Source organism: Alosa sapidissima, chromosome 13, assembly GCF_018492685.1.
Source record: "Alosa sapidissima isolate fAloSap1 chromosome 13, fAloSap1.pri, whole genome shotgun sequence".
In the NCBI taxonomy this organism is placed as follows: domain Eukaryota; kingdom Metazoa; phylum Chordata; class Actinopteri; order Clupeiformes; family Clupeidae; genus Alosa; species Alosa sapidissima.
Window position 1 is genome coordinate 32,593,938 of NC_055969.1, and position 19,561 is coordinate 32,613,498.

Below are 19,561 nucleotides of genomic sequence, written 5' to 3' on the forward strand. Positions count from 1 at the left end.
ATGAAGGTACATTCGATCACTTAACAACAAGGTACTGGTATACTGAATTCAGAACCTTCTAAAAAATAAACAGAGCAAACAAAAATATTGCATGATTTCATAAAAGATTTTGATTTCTACATAAAACTGACACAATGCAATAATGTAAACATGTAAAGCCATCACAGCAAAATAGCAAGAATCATCCATTTATATGCAGAAACAATATAGCCAGCTAGCTCAATCAAAAATGAAATAATAGCTAGAGTACTGAATAAATAAAATAATTGAATCATGAGACATATACGCAAACACATTAAGACTGAGCAAGCATAGCTTTTTTTCTACCTGCGTGATGCAGAGCGGTCTTCCCTGAGCCATCAAGAGAATCCACCACACTCTTATTCTGAAAAAGGAAAGGAGGTGACAGGACAGTTATGATGCAGTTGCATACAATCTTTACTGACTTTCCCTACCATTTTGGTTAGGTTAACTACATACAGCAGACCTATTCATTCCAATGTGACACCTATGTTTAGCATTAGCGATGGAACTTATTTAAGCAATATCACACGGGAGGGTGTGGGGTTGGTAAAAGGATATTGGGAAGGCCCATTTAAGTCAATGAAACTTCCTGCAGCATTCTGAAGAACCGTATGATAAAATAATATAACCCAATATAGGATAATAAAATAATCAAATAATACCTGTTAGATGTTAATGTCAAATCAATGCAAATAATTATGGGCATGTGTTCCATACATGGATAAAGCCAAGTCGTAGACAAAACCATAGTGAAAATGTCCACTAAAAGAGTTTCAGTGTATGGACAACCATCCCACAAGTTTAGCATTAACCTTCATTTAAAATGTCCAACACCTATCATACACCACCTCATTGTGTGGAGACATATACAATGAACATAGCACATCCTTTGTGTTCAAGCCTTTTGTTGGCACACAGCTAGTAGAAGTGATGTGTCCTAGCTTTTGAACAGCGTGTCAAACCAGTGTTCATGCGTGAATCGGCACAAGGCATTAATTTGAAGGCATGATCAGAGAGAATAGAAGGAGGATGTATTAAACCTGACAGCGAAGGCCAATGGAAATGATGGCCTATGAGCAAGTCATTGCAAAGGCGTCGCACTGGGTGTCATGGAAATGGACGTCTACACAAGAAAGTGGGCTTTGCCACACTGACTCTTCGCCTGAAAATGCACACACTCAAGTCAGGTCGTTTTAATCTGAAATCTGGGTCAACCCTGAAGTTTGGTTTTCGACTTTTGCAAACTTGGATAATTATCTGACCAGCTGAGACTGTAATTAGCTTATTATCAGATGTTTCTGTAGGCTGGTAAATACACCTCATAATTATAGCAAACAAGAAAAGTCCCCTCAATCACACGGAAGGGCCCTAAAGACAGCTCAGATGCTCAATATTATCTTACCCAACACAACCTTTAGTCCTTGCCAGTACTACTCATTACCACTACTGCAGAGACTCATCAGACTTTCTGCATTCTCTCTAAATGTACACTGCCAGGCCGAAACCAAGAAAATGTTGCATGTGGTAATTTTTCGTTGGACAACCTATAGCATTTGCTGTAGCATTGCATTTTAACCTATGCCTCTACACGTACACAGAGGGCATTTTAACCTATGCCTCTGGGTCGACTCTGCGCTGTAACTGTGGGCTCCGCTAACATGACCGCCCCAGAAATGTAACGTCAGGGGTTCGGGGAGTGGATGCTAACTATTTGGTCTTGGGTCACTTCTTTTGGGCTCCCCTCCCCTTACACCCCTCACCATTACAACAGATCAAGTGACAGTCCAACTCCTCTCCCCTCCCCTTACACCCCTTCCCATTACAACAGATCAAGTGACAGTCCAACTAAAGAAATTGCGCAGCAATAAAGCAGCGGGGCCTGACAGACTGTGTCCAAGGCTACTCAAGGCCTGTGCTGCTGAACTGGGGGAGCCACTGAAGCACATCTTCAATTTGAGCCTACGCCTTGGACAAGTTCCAACACTGTGGAAGACATCATGTCTTACCCCTGTCCCCAAGAAGCCACACCCTAGTGAGCTTAATGACTACAGACCTGTCGCTCTTACATCACATGTGATGAAGACAATGGAGCGATTGGTCTTAGGTATGCTCAGACCCCAGGTACGCCATGCACTAGACCCGTTACAGTTTGCATACCAGGAGAAAGTGGGCGTAGACGATGCCATCACTAATCTTCTACACAGGACACATTCCCACCTAGACAAGGGGGAAAGTGCTGTGAGAATCATGTTCTTTGATTTCTCAAGTGCTTTTAACACCATCCAGCCCCTCAGATTGGGAGACAAGCTCTTGCAGATGGGTGTGGACGCTCACCTGGTAACCTGGATTACAGATTACCTGACCGAGCGACCACAGTTCGTCAGACTGAAGAACTGTCTTTCTGACACTGTGATCTGCAGCACCGGAGCGCCACAGGGAACTGTGCTCTCTCCAGTCCTGTTCACCCTGTACACATCTGACTTCTGCTACAACACCGAGTCATGCCACATGCAGAAGTTTTCTGATGATACTGCAATTGTGGGGTGTATCAGGAACGGGCAGGAGGAGGAGTACAGGAGCCTGGTGGGGAACTTTGTGCAATGGTGCAAACTCAATCATCTTCAACTTAACACTTTAAAGACCAAGGAGATGGTGGTGGATTTCCGCAGGTCTAAGCCCACTCTGCTACCAGTCCACATTGATGGGGTCAATGTGGAGGTGGTTAGCACCTACAAGTATCTGGGTCTCCACCTGGACAATAAACTGGACTGGTCAGCCAACACTGATGCACTCTACAAGAAAGGGCAGAGCAGGCTGTACTTCCTGAGGAGGCTGTGGCCCTTCAATGTGTGCAGTAAGCTCCTCAGGATGTTCTACCAGTCTGTTGTTGCCAGCGTCCTCTTCTATGCAGTAGTATGTTGGGGAGGAAGCACAAGGAAGAGGGATGCGGGGCGAATTGACAGGCTGGTAAGGAAAGCTGGCTCTGTAGTGGGAGCTGAACTGGAGTGCATCACTTCACTATCGGACAAAAGGACCCTGAACAAACTGATCAACATCTTGGACAATGAGTGTCACCCACTCCACAGCACTATTGTTAAGCAGAAGAGCCTGATCAGCTGGAGACTTCGCTCACTGCCTTGCACAACTGACAGACTGAGAAAGTCATTTGTCCCCAGGGCCATTGAACTGTTCAATGCCTCACTTAAGGGAAGAGGAGAGATAGACTTCTCTGCATAGTCTGTCTGCCTCTTCACCCCCTCCATGTTTGGATACTGTCTGTCCACTAGCCACTTTTACCACTGTCTTTATGCCTCACTGTTTGCGTGCTATATTAGCACATTAGCACATATGCATAACCCCCCCTTCATGCCACAGCCGAACTGTGGCCACACTTATACATTTTCTTTAAATAGTTAAATATATAGATATATAGACTTTACTTTACTTTATTTCTGCATTGTTGCACTGTTGGACTTACTCATTTGCACTATCACCATGACCACTATCACCATTGCACTACCACCATGACACTCACTCATTCACACAGAGCACCTTAGAGCACCTTAGCATACCTTACTATGCACAGAGAATCACAGGCTCAGTCCTCAGTCATTGCAAGCGCCTCTGATTGATTAATCACCACTATGTGGATACTGTTTTTAGAATTTATTTAGAGTGTTAGTTAGTATAATTTGTATTTTAGTATACTTAGCATATTCTTTATCTTCTACTGTCCTTATTGCTTAGTTGTGTTTTTATATTATATACTTTAATTACTCTTTCTGCTGTTAAAGAATGTGTTTGTGTTCTCTGTATGCTGCTGAGACCTTGAATTTCCCCTGGGGATCAATAAAGTATCTATCTATCTATCTATCTATCTATCTACCTTATTTTTAGAGACCTGCTGCTTGGTTTTCCTCAAGTGATTGGGGAAGGGGTGGGGAAGAGCTTTAAAGATCCCAATGAGCACAGTGGCTTCCATCATCCGTAAATGGAAAAAGTTTGGAACCACCGGGACTCTTCCTAGAGCTAGCAGTCACTCTTAACTGAGTGATCAGGGAGAAGGGCTTTAGTTAGGGAGGTGACCAATAACCCGATGGTCACTCTGACAGAGCTCCAGGGTTCCTCTGTGGAGAGAGAAGAACCCTCGACCATCGCTGCAGCACTCCACCAAAGACCCTTAATATACATACTTAATATACATAATATACATAATATGCATAATATGCTTTATCAACCGTCTCTGACTCCACCAGTCAGGCCTGTATGGTAGAGTGGCCAGACAGAAGCCACTCCTTAGTAAAAGGCACATGGCAGCACGCCTGGAGTTTGCCAAAAAGGCACCTGAAAGATTCTGAGACAAAGATTGAACTCTTTGGCGTGAATGCCAATAATTATGTTTGGAGGACACCAGGCACCGCTCATCACCTGGCCAATACCATCCCTACAGTGAAGCATGTGGGAAGAAAACCTGCTCTAGAGCGCTCTTGACCTCAGACTAGGGCGACTGTTCATCTTTCAACAGGACATAAGCACACAGCCAAGATATCGAAGTAGTGGCTTCAGGACAACACTGAATGTCCTAGAGTGGCCCAGCCAGAGCCCAGACTTGAATCCCATTGAACATCTCTGGAGGGATCTGAAAATGGCTGTGCACCGACGCTCCTCATCCAACCTGATGGAGCTCGAGAGGTTCTGTAAAGAGGAATGGGTGAAACTGGCCAAAGATAAGTGTGCCAAGCTTGTGGCTTCATATTCCAAAAGACTTATGTACATATTATATTTTCGTTCTTTATTTCTTTAAAATACATTTGCAAACATTAAAAAAAAAAATCATGTTTTCATTATGGGGTCTTGTGTGTAGAATTGTGGAAAAAAATGAATTGAATTCATTTTAGAATAAGGCCGTAACATTAAAAATCTGATGGATGGTAGGTCAATATGGGACCACTGCTCTACATAGACCAGCCAATCGGAGCGGCCCCTCGCGTGTGCTCCATACTGTGAGAGGGGGAAGTATCAGTCATGTGCATAGCCTGCTGCTGCTGCTGCTGCTGCGCTGTGGTGAGGTCAGCAGATACAGAGGTGACAAAATGCTGTTCATCAACTCCGATCACAAGCACTGCCACAAGCACGAGGAAAGCAGCTGATGGACCAGTGGACACAGCAAAGACGATCCTCTCCTCACAACAGCACCAAGAGACTTTCACAGTTATTCAATTGAGTTTTAGTCATTTCATTGTGTTTTAAAAGGCATATTATGCAGATTTTAATTATATAAATTAAGAGAAACACTGTAGTTGTAAATAGTTCTCTACGATAATTGACCCTTTGACCATGATGTTCCTAAAGGCGTATGATACTCATGTGCTTACAGTTGATGCCTTCAGCCCAAGCACACTTCTGGGTTTAAAGGGTAACACAAACACACATTTTACATAGAAACATGACCCTGGGGTAACGTTAGCTTACTGTGCCCTGCAAAGACATTGTGCGTCTTCAAAAGAAAACCGCAGTGGCAAAAAATATATTACATTGGTACCGAAAGTTTGCACCTTTGCTCCAACTGATTTAATGTTAATTGGTATCCAGTAGTACCATTAAAGTAGGAACTTTGCTACCCAACTTTACATACAGCGGCAACACTGACATTTCTGTAAATAGGGGTAAGGCACCCCAGGAGCTGATGTAGTCAGATTAGCATAACCCTGCTGTGAGTGTGTTTACAGCTCGGGCATAGAATCTCTATTTTCAGTTTTCCTTTCATCTTTCTGGGAAATTCACAGGCAGCACATTAGAAGAGGACACTTTTGAAGGATTTCAAAACTCAACATGCATAATCACTGAAGTGAAAGCACACATTGTACATGGTAGCTAAGGCATATCAATCTTGAAATACCTGTATCAATTTTTTGGCACAGTCCTGGTGATTGTTTTTGGCAGCGAGGTGTAAAGCTGTAAAACCTGAAAGGTAGAAAAAAAGGGGGGGGGGGGGGGCAAAAGAAAGTCATGGGTAATTTCAAGTCATGAAGAGTTTCAATCTTATGTTCTATCGGGAGAAGCACTTCTGAAAATAACTTCATCGACAAGGAATTTGTTTTCCCTCCACAGACCCCAACAGAGAGGGGGATGAGTGAGAAAAAGCAGACTGAAACAGACCCACAGGGACAGCAGACAGACAGATAGACAGACAGAATGAGCAAGCGAGAGTGAGCAGAAAGAAAAAGAGGTAAAGAGATCGAGATTTCTGACTGACCTGAAGCATCAATTACTGAGACGTCTGCTCCGTGGGACAGAATCACAGCCAGACACTCCGCCTGGCCCTTCATGGCAGCCACATGCAAACTGAATGAGGGAAGAACAAGGGTCTCAGTGGGCACAAAAAACAGATCATCAAAGCACAAACCATCTGAATAACATTTAAAGCCTTAATGTATTCACTGTGGAATGTATATGGAGAGAGTACGAGAGAAACTACTGTGGACCTAAGCATCGATTCCTCAATGCATGTTTTGGCTGTGTCAATACAAGTGCAACCTCCTGGTCAGTTTTCCACCTTTGTGGTGTGGCTCTGATTCATGAATCCTGAATGGAATACACATACAATAACTACAATAACAACAACAACAACAACAACAACAACAACAACAACAACAACAAGACACATCACACAGCAATGGCCAAAACCTGCACGAGGCACATGAGCCATGGACCAGTGGTAATGCAACACTAAAGGACATCAAAGCTGATGAGCTGTCTGAGGGCTTCAGTATACACCTTATTATGGAACCTCTAAAAATAGCATATTATTATAATATAATATTATACTGAGATAATATATTAACCCATTCGCGCTGGATGCTGCATGACGCAACATTGAATCTCCCACTGGATGCTGCGTAGTGCAACTGGATGTTTCTAGGTGCTACAGAGGCTTAGATATTAAATTTTGGAGACGTTGACAATTTTTAGTATGTTTTCAGAAAACCCTCAGGAAATAAGGTTATTTAGTCTAGAATGCCATAGGATTCTATAGGCGTTTTTAGCAGGCATTTAGGAGTAAATGGGTTAATATAATTATAATATAATATTATACTGATAAGCTGCAATTAATGTGTAGAATAAACTGTGGGGATGGAATAAGCAGTCACCAGCTGAGCTGTCCATTATTCCATTAAAAGACCAGTCATCAATCTTCTGATTTTATCGCAATTGATCGTTACTGTTCAGCCAAATTATTAGCTTGAATAGGGCATGACCGATAGCATTGTTACAAATTCATGCCAATCTCTGACACCTTTCCATTCTTATTATCTCTCGTCTTCTCCCCAAACACTCAGGAGAACACGCGGCAGCGAGCAATAACAGCTGAGCTTTGGATGCCGTCTCGTTCTCCTCAGCCAAATCAATCTGAGGAACAAAGCCAACCCATCTCCACACTAGCCGTTCTGCTTCTGAGATGATAATCAACTCCCCGGTAGAGCAATCAATGGAGCACCGCATACCGATGCCAATCATTTTCACACCAAAAGCGAAAGAGGCGGCTCTGAGCTGTACTGACGTCAATATAAAATAATGACTTCAAAACAATCTATTATTTCACAAGGACACATTGATGTGAATAACAAATATTATGTATGCGTTGCTCTCAATGTCTCATCTTTGGGAAAGTGTCACTGGCGGACTGGGACCAAAAATCGGCCCTGGCATATTTGGCCCAAGCGGCCCTCAAATCGGTCGGGCACACCTAATTAAATACAAAATCTTTGCATTACCCTTAAATATGCATATTTTCAACTGTCATGGAGCACTGAAAGTGATCATTGGCTATCACTCTGACTGATCAGAGGTAGCCATGGAGCACATGCTCTCCATATTCAAGTAGCCTAGGCTATACAAGCAATTATTAAAGAGTTTCTGCTTGAATTCAAAGTATCATTTGAAATTATTCAATAGGCTACAGTTAAACTATAAAAGGCTCAACTGACTAAATTACCTAGATTGTCGTAGACATTAATCACTGTAGGACAACTGAAACAACACAAAACTAGATGTACCGCAGAGCGGTAAAAAAATATGACCGCCGCCCAGTCCAGCACATGTTTTCCACAAAAATAAGTCACGCTGAAAGGCATATATGATTCTAACTATCTCACTGAATTGCATTATGCACACTCAATTCTCACTGGTATCTGCTAGACAACAAGTACCAAAACATGATTAGTTCATAGATTTCACATGTAATATACATTTTATACAACCCCACCCCCATCTTGCCCGTCATGTACATGTTTATGTTTATGTGTGTGTGGGTGGGTGTGTGTGCGTGCATGTGCTTGTGTGTTTGCCTGTTTATGTGCCTGTGTGTGTGCATGTGCATGCATGCGTATATATGTCTACTGTGTGAGTATGTGTCATACGTAGGATTACTATGAATGTTTGTGTGTGCGTGTGTATCTGTTTATGCACATGTGTGCATATGGAATGGGTTTACATGACCCCTGGAGGCAAACATACGCAAAAAATTGGTCATCCTAGGCCCTACGGTTCTCAAGATATTCACAGAAAATTGTGTCTGCCCTACCCTCCTTTCGGGGGGTCCAGTCCAGCGGGGGGGCTACAGATCAAAACGAAAACAGGAGGTTCCATGCTATCCATGTGGGGTTACATGCCCACCAAGTTTCGTGTACCCCGGTCTTACAGTGTCCCGGGAATCCTTGACGGAAATTTGGACATGCGAAAAAAGAAAAAAAAAAAAAGAAAAAAAAAAAAATCTGACTAAACCTATATGACCGCCGCTTCGCTGCGCGGCGGTCATAATAAACAGGGCTGATGCTGGAAATATTTTATTCCTGTAGGCTATACTACCGTAAAGGCACACTATGCAGGTTTTTTAGCTTAATATGCAAGTTTTTTTGCTTAATTTACCTTCATTTAACAGCTTCAGAGTCATTGGAATGGTTATATGACTTTTTTTCGGGTTGAATGGTGGCCGTCTCGCTTCCCCCTAGCGCCTGTGAGCGGAAAAACCACCCTTGCGACTGTGGGCCGGCGGGCCGACGGCCTCAGTGTCAGGAAGTATAACAAGTGTAACAAATTGCTTTACTGCATTCAAATACACACACACGCCAGGCACCGGCTAGAAAAAGGTAGCGATGGAGTTTCTCAGACATTGGTCATGACAAAGCCAGCGAAAAAGAAGCAAAAACCGATAACAGTCAGGAAATTGCCAATACTGCATAGTTTACCTTTAACATGACTCTCGCCAGATAAATTTCGTCATCTGGCGAGAGTCAGGTTAATACTACCTACCTACATTGCTGGTAGCCTACATTTTGGAACAGTAAAGCTACATTAACTAATTATCTTTAATGTCTTCCAGTAGCATATCGTATAGGTTGTGTATATAGCTTAGTTGGCTTGTGCATGATGAATATGACTTGATGTTTTGTAGCCTACATTTCCATCAGTCTACAGTCTTTTAGCCCATCTTTACCATGATAACCCTTCCAAGATAGAACCTTTTCGACGCTCTACTTTGAGAGACCAACCACCACTCATGCCATCTATGTTGAATTTTGGGCGTCTGACGGAAACTGATCAATATCTGACCAAGAATTAACATCAATTTGACACTCTTTTGCTGTCCGGGTTTGCAAATCATTCATTTAGAACATTTAAGTTGCGCTATTTGTTATTATAATCACAGCATGGCCTTACTATGTTATCATTACCGTATCATTACAATATTGCAATTAATAAGTCATCATAATCATCATCGTCAGCATGGCAGGTCACACATAGCCTACCTGCTCCACCACTGAGTTCTTATCATGTAGCCTCAAATAGGCTCCACCACCTGCTCACTGTCCCTCTGCTCTATTGCTTACATCCTCGTTCAAACTCAACGAACTTCAACATGTTGCTGACATATGCTAGCCTACTTGTAATATTGTATTTTTGAAGCTTCTACATTGGTGTTACTTTTGCACTATTGTCACTACCGGCACCCGCCGAAATTTCGTGTAGGCAACTTCGATTAACTTTTGAAGCGCTCACAGAATCCTGGCTCTGCGCCAAAATGCGAGGGGTGCCTGACGTGAGCTGTTATTGGATCAGTCAAGTGTCAATATGGAAATGTAACCAATGGGCCACTGATTGCCCTTCCTTTGGGCCGATCGTTGGCCAAAATGGAAACATGATACCGAGTGTGAGGGATCAGATAAGGGATCAGATTCCAAAATATATATAGCCCATAGCCTATTCTATCGGCCCAAAAGGTGCGTCGGCCCACCGGGAAAATGCCCGGTATGCCAGATGGCCAGTCCGCCCATGGAAAGTGTGATATGGTTTTAATATTAGTCAAATGTCTAGACTGGCTGCTGCTTACACATGGCTATGTTTTCAGTGAGGACTATGGCAACGCATCACCACAAACGTCCTCCTCCAGTTTTACTTGGAAAGAGACATTTCTAATTCTTAAAAAGTCTTTAAACCAGCTCTCTGTGTACAGGGCTTTTAGGAAGGACTGAATCAATCAAGTCAGGCAGTCAATTTGTGCACCATGGATTTGACAGATTATCATGATTTAAAGGAGAATTCCGGTGTGATATTGACCTAAAGTGTATTGAAACATGATACCGAGTGTGAACGTATGTCTCATAGCCCATCTCGGCTTGTCCCCTGCACTCCAAAATCTGGCGCTAGTTAGCCGATGCTACCAACAGCTTTTTCAATAGTGGTGCTTCGGCATCGGGCTAGCCATGCAAATAAATCTCTGTTTTACACCCATTTACGAGGCTCAATGTATCTCCACACTTCATTGGTAGACTTCCGAGGGCCCTGACATTTAAAACGAGACATTGAGAACTTTGAAAAAGCATTGGTAGTTTACTTACAAGACGATTTATACAGACAGTATCTTCATGAAGTTTAGCGTTTGCAGCCATCTTGAATTTAGTCACGATAAGTCGAGCAACGAGTAAGAATGAACTGGTATGATAAGGGATCAGATTCCAAAAATAATTCAGTGGAAATGCATGGATTCCAGTTTCTTCCAGTAGCAGCAACTATTGAAAAAGCTGTTGGTAGCATCGGCTAACTAGCGCCAGATTTTGGAGTGCAGGGGACAAGCCGAGATGGGCTATGAGACATACGTTCACACTCGGTATCATGTTTCAATACACTTTAGGTCAATATCACACCGGAATTCTCCTTTAATCAGGTCTTTTTCTTTTTTTTTTCCCCCCCCTCACTGGTCCTGTCCATTTTGGGACAGAGATGTAAATAGATAAAATGCATGTTATTAGCTTCCATTTTTATCAGAATGATAGAGGTGTGTGTGTGTGTGTGTGTGTGTGTGTGATGACAGCCTGTTGTCACCAAGGACTTTGCAACTTTTCCAATGTCAAACTTCTGATATTAAATGCAAAGTGATGCTGATGAGACATCAACAGAGAGCATCAACTCCTGCCCAGGGACCACAGATGTAGATGAACCTCTATGCTATAAACTGGCTCAGTTATACACTGTGCACTGTCCCTGTTAAATAAATGCATACATAAAAATAAAGGAACAGGGTGATATGGAACACTGAGGTCACACATCTGTATGTAGATTATGTGGAAGACCGGCTGTGAGGTCCACCCCCTAAAGATCAGTAGGAGCAGACAGGGACATTACACTTGGACAGAGATGACTGTGTTTATCACCAGACCTCTGGCCTTTCAACACAGCTGGTGAGAAATTTTTTTTAGTTTCCGATGCAGATGCATCACTCTGGTACAACATGTATACTGACCTTGACTGGGTATTTCACCATCAATCTCTGACACATCAAAGATTTTACAGCAGAGATTGAACACTGTTTTATTTTTCTGTGTCACAGGCAAGTCTCTCTTTGTTCTGATTCTATTTGAAGGTGTTAAGATGAAGGGGCTTTAAAGTATAATAATTGATAAATTACAATTTGAGTAATATATTAACAGAATGCTCAAATACTTATGCTCATTTGCAAAGGGATGAGTGTGGGTAAGCTTCACTTCACACAAGAGTGCCTCGCTTGTCATCAACACTTATTTGTCATGTCATTTACACATATTGCGCAGATTGCTGCTTGTTTGGCAATTAATATGATTAAGAAAGTAATCAGAAACCTTTCCAAGGTAGAGGACACAGCCACTGGAGCATATGATTACCGTCATAACCGAAGGAGGTCTCATACTGTCATTCCTTGTAAGTTAGAGATCTCCATGGTGATGACTGCGATGAAAAAAAACTGCTCAGCAACGAGTGTACTGTATGTAGCAACACCGCAAGTTTTGAGCCCCTTTTGGGTCGATCTGAACAAACAATGGAACGTTTCTCTCTGGGAGAGATAAAGAGCGAATTGTGTGCCCGTGCGCGCGTCTCTCTCGGCTTGCTGCTCGGAGTCAATCTCACCGAGCGGCTCGCTGGCTTGGAACACATCGAGGTCAGTGGTGTTCTCTCTCATTGAGATCGTCTCTCCCACTTCATTTATGGGAGCAGGAGTATGAAGTATCCCCCTGTTCCAACCTCTCCCGCCTACATCCCAAAGTACAGAACACATTGATCATTCAGGTATATTATGCTCTTTGTGCACATCTGTGAGCATGACGTACACTGATCTATTATCGTTGGTTAAGCCTCATTTGGACTTTCTGAGATTTGATTTCAGTAGCCTATTTTGTTGAACTTAGAGTGTCTTTTCAGCAATTACCATTATGATCCCTGCTCTGCAAAAATTCTGCATGCCGTTTTAAACTTATAGACAGCGTTGATTCTGACATAAGCTGGTCAATTTATATGCTAGTTGTAAGAGTGGAGTGTACAAAAGGTAAGGCACTTCAGGTAAAATGCATAAAGAAGCAGACAATTTTGAGTTGAGTTTGAGTTGAACTGTGTTATACTGATTTGAGTCAGTAAAAGATTGTAATATTGCTGCATGCTCTGAGTTTACAATATAATGAGGTTGTAAAATTGCTGCCCACTCTGGAAGCAGTTATACAAAGGAACAAACTGTAGTAATTCTTTTGCCGATCAAAACAGTTACATTTATTTACATATACAGTAATTGTAGCTTGTCAGACATACTTTAAAATGTATGAAAAAAGTGTGATATCCAATGCAAAACCAAACATCAGGAGTAGAGTGATGTTTATGAGACATCAGATAGAAAGTTGTCTGAGAAGCAACAGGGTGATGTGGAACACTGAGGTCACACATCTGTATGCAGTTTATGTGGAAGACCGGCTGTGACGTCCACCCCAAATGTCAGTAGGAGCAGACAGGGGCATCACATTTGGACAGAGATGATAATGTTTATCACCAGACCTCTGGCACATTCAACACAGCTGGCGAGAACATTTTTCATTTTCCGATGCAGATGCATCACTCTAGGGCAGCATACTGACTTTGACTGGGTATTTCACCATCAATCTCTGAGACATCAAATAATTATGACAGAGAACAATCCGGAAAACTATTTCCTCCTCAGAAATGAAGAGGAATGACTGAAGAATTTATGATATTGCTTGGTAGGTTGACATGTTGCTGATAAATGGCCACAGCAACAAAGAGGAATGACTGAAGAATTTGTAGGTATTTGTTGATATTTATGGGTGCCCACATCAAGGGCTTATGGTTTGTCTGGTTATGCTGATCGGATCATAAATTACCACAGCAACAAAGAGGAACGACCAAAAAAATTGCTAATACTTGTTGGTGCCATCGTCAAAGGTTTTTTGGTATTTGTCGGTTTTCGGTATTTGAGAATTTCAGTATTTGTTGGCAGAGAACCCATCATGAATGTGCAGGCTTGGTTGTTGATTGGCCGCCGTGTGAAATCCTGTACGTAAAGCACTAAGAATTTAACATCTCTCCTGTGTATGTCTGAAATTGTTTTGTTGTGCCACAGAGCTTTCTTTATTCTGATTCTATTTGAAGGTCTAAAGTTGAAGGGTTTTTAAGTTTGATAAATCACAGTTCCGGTAATAAATGAATAGCAAGTTCAATTGAGGGTACGCTTCACTTCACATAAGACCTGTGTTTCACCTGTCATTTAAACTTTTCTTTTAACCATATTTCTAGCACGCCTTCTGCTTGTTTGGTAATTCATGTGATTAAGAGTAATCATACCCCTTTTCAAGGTAGATGACATGATCACTGGAGCATGTGATTAGGCTACTGTCATAACTGAGGGAGGTCTCATGTTTCAGCAGACAGTCACTTATTATGTTGCAACATGTGGGAGCAGGCGGTAAAGGTCTAAAATTAAAATAAAACATTTTCAAAAGGGACAGACACCTGTAGGCCATCTGGAAACCTGTCATTATCTTCAGCTTTTACACCATCATATTAGGGTTATCTCCGGTAACTATGGTAGTCATCATTAATCAGATCGATAATTCTTTAAATGGCTTATTCACATACAATTATTCTGGGAACAAACTGTACACTAGCTGGTGCCTATGATTTATCCAGAAACCAGCAGAACTGAACAGGCCAGTAAAAGTCTGTTTAGATGAGTACTGGATCAATGAGAGCAAGTGGATATATAAAAGTATCCATTTGTCAAACATGATGCTACTGATCACGGTTTGTGTAGATGTATTGATGATATGGGATTCCCAGAGACAGGGAAAGAACCTGATGCTTAAAACACAAACCCAGCAGTGATCAGTAGCCTACATGAATGGGAAAAGCTCAGGTTATGGGAGGTTGCAAGCTCCGTATGTTTATACAAATGATTTTGAACACCTGAATGCAACCTCTTTCTATAGCCAAGAAAAGTGATATTTTGTGGATAATGCACGAGTACAGCAGAGTATAGCTTTTTCTCATTTTCAGATTTGGGCAGCCCAGTGTGTGTTTGTGGTTGGCACTTGTGAATAATCTCTGTGGGGTAAAAAGGGCCGTTTTTGCCAGCCACTTTCATTGCCAAAGCAGGCCCCATGATGCTTCATTTCCAAACAACATTTCTTTAGTTGCTGTTTGATTATCTCTGAAAGAGAAAACAAATTCTACATGCAAATCAGTCTTCCCCATTGATGATACCCCTTCAGGTCCATGTCCCCTCCCACATTTTACACATGACATGACCATGCCTACTCACGCTGATTTGCCCTCAGCGTCCAGCTTAACGGCACTGGCCCCCTTCTTAGCCAGGAGCGACGTGACCTTGTCCACCTCCCCATGCTCCACCGCGGAGAGGAGACGCTCGTCATTCTTACTCCATTCATGGGCCTGCAGGAAGACGCACACACACACACACACACACACACACACAGACAGACAGACAGAGACACAGAGACACACACACAGACAGACAGACAGAGACACAGACAGACAGACAGAGACACAGAGACACACACACACACACACACACACAGTAAGCATAAATACAGCGAATTACATCTCCAGCAGACCAGTGGCTTTCCACATAAATGTAAACTGTACTATCTGATCCTTACTGTGAGAGAATAAAGGGAGCTGAGGCATGGGAGATGGGTGTGTTAGCACAGCGGCTAAAGCTCATGGGTCCATGTGGCAAATATGTTTAAAAAAAATGTTTAACTCTCACCCCCTAAATGTGTTAGGATATCAATAAAAACACACTGTGCAAATTTTTGAATTGTTCCTACAATATCTAGAGGTTGCTCAAGCCCTTTGAATATTTCCGGAATCGCTAATTTTTGCAGAAATTGTGCCATTTAAGAACACACAAAAAATAAAATGCAATATTATGTTTAATAACACAGGCACTGTGGTAAACAACATACAACATCAAAATCATAGAAAGAAAGAAACAAACAAACAAACAAACAAACAAACATCACTTGTCATGCTTGTATGACGTAATGACAGAATGTTGAACTCAGAACGATAGTATAGTATCATCATAATGTACAGTTGTACACCTGAGATGTCCATTTTCACTCTGGGCCAGAAGAAAGTCTCTATCTTGAATAGATTCTTGAGATGAACGAGTGCATCCTGAAATGCAATGAAAAGGTCTCCTAACTGGTCTATGAAGGCCTCTACATTGGACTGCTGAGTCTTGGAAGTTCTCTTGGCATTTTTATTGGCTTCTGCCATTTGTCCTGAAGTGTTTCCAGTTGTTTTATGGCATGATGTTGGGGACGAACAGGAATCCTAGCCTTGTCCTAGAATACCAAGACTTCTTTGATCACAGCTGTTGCACTTTCATGAATAGTTTTTTTTTCAGTGTTTTATGTGATACCCTTGGGTCTGGCCCTTGAGTTGTGGATCTGCTTGAGGTTTCTTCCTATATGTATCTCCAATTCAAAAATCGAAAACAGGTCGTGAGAATGGGCTCCATCACATCCTCCTCCTTGACCATCAGCACGGGAGCTCCGCAAGGTTGTGTTCTGAGCCCTCTCCTCTACTCCTTGTATACGCATGACTGTGTGGCTATACACAACACCATCACCATCATCAAGTTTGCAGATGACACCACTGTAATCGGTTTAATCACAAACAATGACGAAACAGCCTACAGAAACGAAATCAACAACCTTATGAATTGGTGTAAAGGAAACAACTTGTCTCTGAATGTGTCCAAGACGAAGGAATTGATAGTTAACTTCAGGCGGAAAGAACAACAGTTTGAAGCTATTAACATCAATGGTGAGACAGTGGAGAGGGTGAGAGACTTTAAGTTCCTGGGCGTTACCATCTCAAAAGACCTCACCTGGGACAGTCACACTCAGAACACTGTAAAAAAAGGCCAACAACGTCTGTACCACCTCAGATGATTGAGAAAGTTTGGTATGCGACCCAAGATCCTAAGGTCTTTTTACAGAGGCACCATTGAGAGCATCTTGACTGGGACCATAACTGCATGGTATGGGAACTGCTCTCAATACAATAGAAAAGCACTTCAGAGAGTTGTGCGTACAGCACAGACCATATGCAGCTGTGACCTACCCTCCATACTGGAGTTATTTGAGGGAAGATGCATTAGGAAGGCAAAAAAAATCTTGAATGATCCTAGTCATCCCAACCATGAACTATTTGAGCTATTACCATCTGGCAAACGATATAGAAGCTTGAAAGCTCGTACCACCAGACTCCAAAGTAGTTTCTTTTACCAAGCAATTAGATTGCTGAACTCATGCTGAAGACAACAAGGCACTTTTTTTTTTCTTTTTCTATACACACACACACACACCCTTTCATTTATTTATTTTTTGAGGAGAAAAAAAAAAACACAACGAATTTTACTCTATTATAAACCTATAATGAGATGAAATAAAAGAAATCTTGAATCTTGAATTCTAGGGAGTTTTTCCTCGCCCCTGTTACTCATGGGTTCTCTTTAAATGTTTAACACTCTGTAAAGCGTCATGACACATGAGTAATGTTTTGCCGCTCTATAAGTGAAATTAAATATCAATTGAAATTGATATTACAACACACATGAAACCGGTTTCTTGGAGGGTAACTTCCAGTTATTTCAGTCTCTTCTGATCCGAGTAACCATATAGCGGACTTGCTTCGTGTTGCTTCAGCCATCGTCTCAGTGTATATTGTCTACTGTGCTTCATTCACATTGAAGTGTTCTTGCTTTGAAAGACACATCACAACTAAAACAGGAGTTGCTATGAAAATTGCTCACAACAGCATATTATTGGGAAATACCGGAATCAGCAGATGAGATCAGCAAATCATCATTGTAAATTTGCATGGACAATATGGAATTGCCATTTTAAGATTCATTAGGTGATGTAGGTAAAACCACCACATGTGGTCACCAATAATCAATACACATCGTCATTGACTGCATTGTCAAATAAGTCCATTGCTGTCATAAGCATATATTATTAAACAAATATACATGCTAGCACAATGTATCACATAATACGCGAAAAATCCCAAAATATGCACATTGCACAGTATGTGTTAAACTTCAAAGGTCTTGAGCAACCTCTAAATATTGATTAATATTGATAAAATTTTGCCCAATTGTTTTTTTATTCAAACATATTTGTGGGGTGAGAGCATGAACTTTTAAAAGTTGAAAAATAAGGACCACCCTAATGTTTGTGTTTGGGATAAAGACAGACAATCTATTCGGTGTGGGAGGAGAATTCCAAATCATTGCTCATGCCAAGAAGCTATGTAGTGAGATAAATGTCAGCTGCCATGGAAGTAACAGGCCTATTAAAAAGGAGAGGTTGTCACTGCTACCCTTTCAGAACGAGCTGATGTTTTATTTCTGTAGGGCACCATGCTTCACGCTCTAAGAATGAACAAGATCAACAAACAGGCCGAAGTTGTTTTTCTACTCAACTGCGGATCATTTTCTCAAATAATAGCCACATTAATAACCCCTCACTGACTGCCAAAAGGCAAAAGGGTTTGACCTCAACTTTCCTGACATGAAGGTCAACCTCAATAGGTACCTCATGCATGCTCCTCTACCAGAAACACGCTGTCCACAGACATGTCATGAAATGACAAGATGAAGGAGTTTTCTTCATTTATTTCTTGCCATTCAGACACCCCACCCCTCTCTAATCTGTACACACCTTCAGTCATGGGTGAGAAGCTACAAGGTGATTATTGGATGTTGGGTAGGCGAGGGAGAACACCAGCAGAGACACAATTAATCTGCAGGGGAGCGAGTGGGTCTCTCAGTGGGGGAGGAACAGCACAGCACGACATGTCCCACTCCCACTCAGGGTTGATTTAGTGTAATTTCTTTGTCCCCCTCCCCAGAGCCACCAAACCAGGACAAATGATGCTTGTTTTTCTTTTTTCACGCTAGCAGCTACTAGCTTTGGGGTGTTGGCTGTATACTAGTTGAGCTTACTGATGTGTTGGGCGAGACCGAAGGCAAAGCAACTTCTTTGATTGCAACAACACAACGCAATGTGGCTACACATGTAGAGGTCGGTATACCACCTACAAACAATCTAGCTAGTACATACAGCAACACAAGCATACACGTACCAACACACCTATATATACAGAGGGGAAAATAAGTATTGAACACGTCAACATTTTTTTCAGTAAGTATACTTCCAGTGAGGCTATTCGCATGACATTTTCACCGGACATTAGTATTAACTTAGGTAATCCACACATATATAAAAATCCAAACTTTAATGTCTAAAAGTAGTGTTATGAGTAAAAAAGTGGAATGGCACAGGGAAAAAGTATTGAACACGCTAAGAAAAAGCAGTACACAAAGGCGAGGAATGACAAGGAACAAACTGGAATCTATAAGTAGTAGAGAAATTGTCCCCCCTGTCTGTGCAAATTGATATAAGATGGGCTAGTACATACTGTTTTTTTTATTACCAAGGTGTCACACAAGAAACATTTCATGATGGGTAAAGAGCTCTCCCAAGACCTTTGCAACCTTATTGTTGCAAAACATATCAATGGAACTGGTTACAGATGCACATCAAAACTTCAGAATCATCCAGCAAGCAGTATTGGAGCCATTATCTGCAAGTGGAAGAAACATCACTGCATCATCAACTGGCCA

The 19,561-nt window shown here is 41.8% G+C and overlaps 1 protein-coding gene across 5 annotated transcripts in view; it reads right to left on the reverse strand.

The window, feature by feature from the left end:
- Positions 1–19,561, reverse strand: part of rai14 (retinoic acid induced 14) — a 54,404-nt gene that overhangs the window by 17,184 nt on the left and 17,659 nt on the right. For all 5 annotated transcript variants that reach the window (XM_042059357.1, XM_042059355.1, XM_042059354.1 and 2 more), the window contains exons 3-6: positions 15,158–15,288; positions 6,281–6,369; positions 5,924–5,988; positions 328–385 (exon numbers count right to left, since the gene is read on the reverse strand). In XM_042059357.1, the coding sequence (XP_041915291.1) occupies positions 328–385; positions 5,924–5,988; positions 6,281–6,369; positions 15,158–15,288 (343 nt within the window). The remainder of the gene's footprint in view (positions 1–327; positions 386–5,923; positions 5,989–6,280; positions 6,370–15,157; positions 15,289–19,561) is intronic.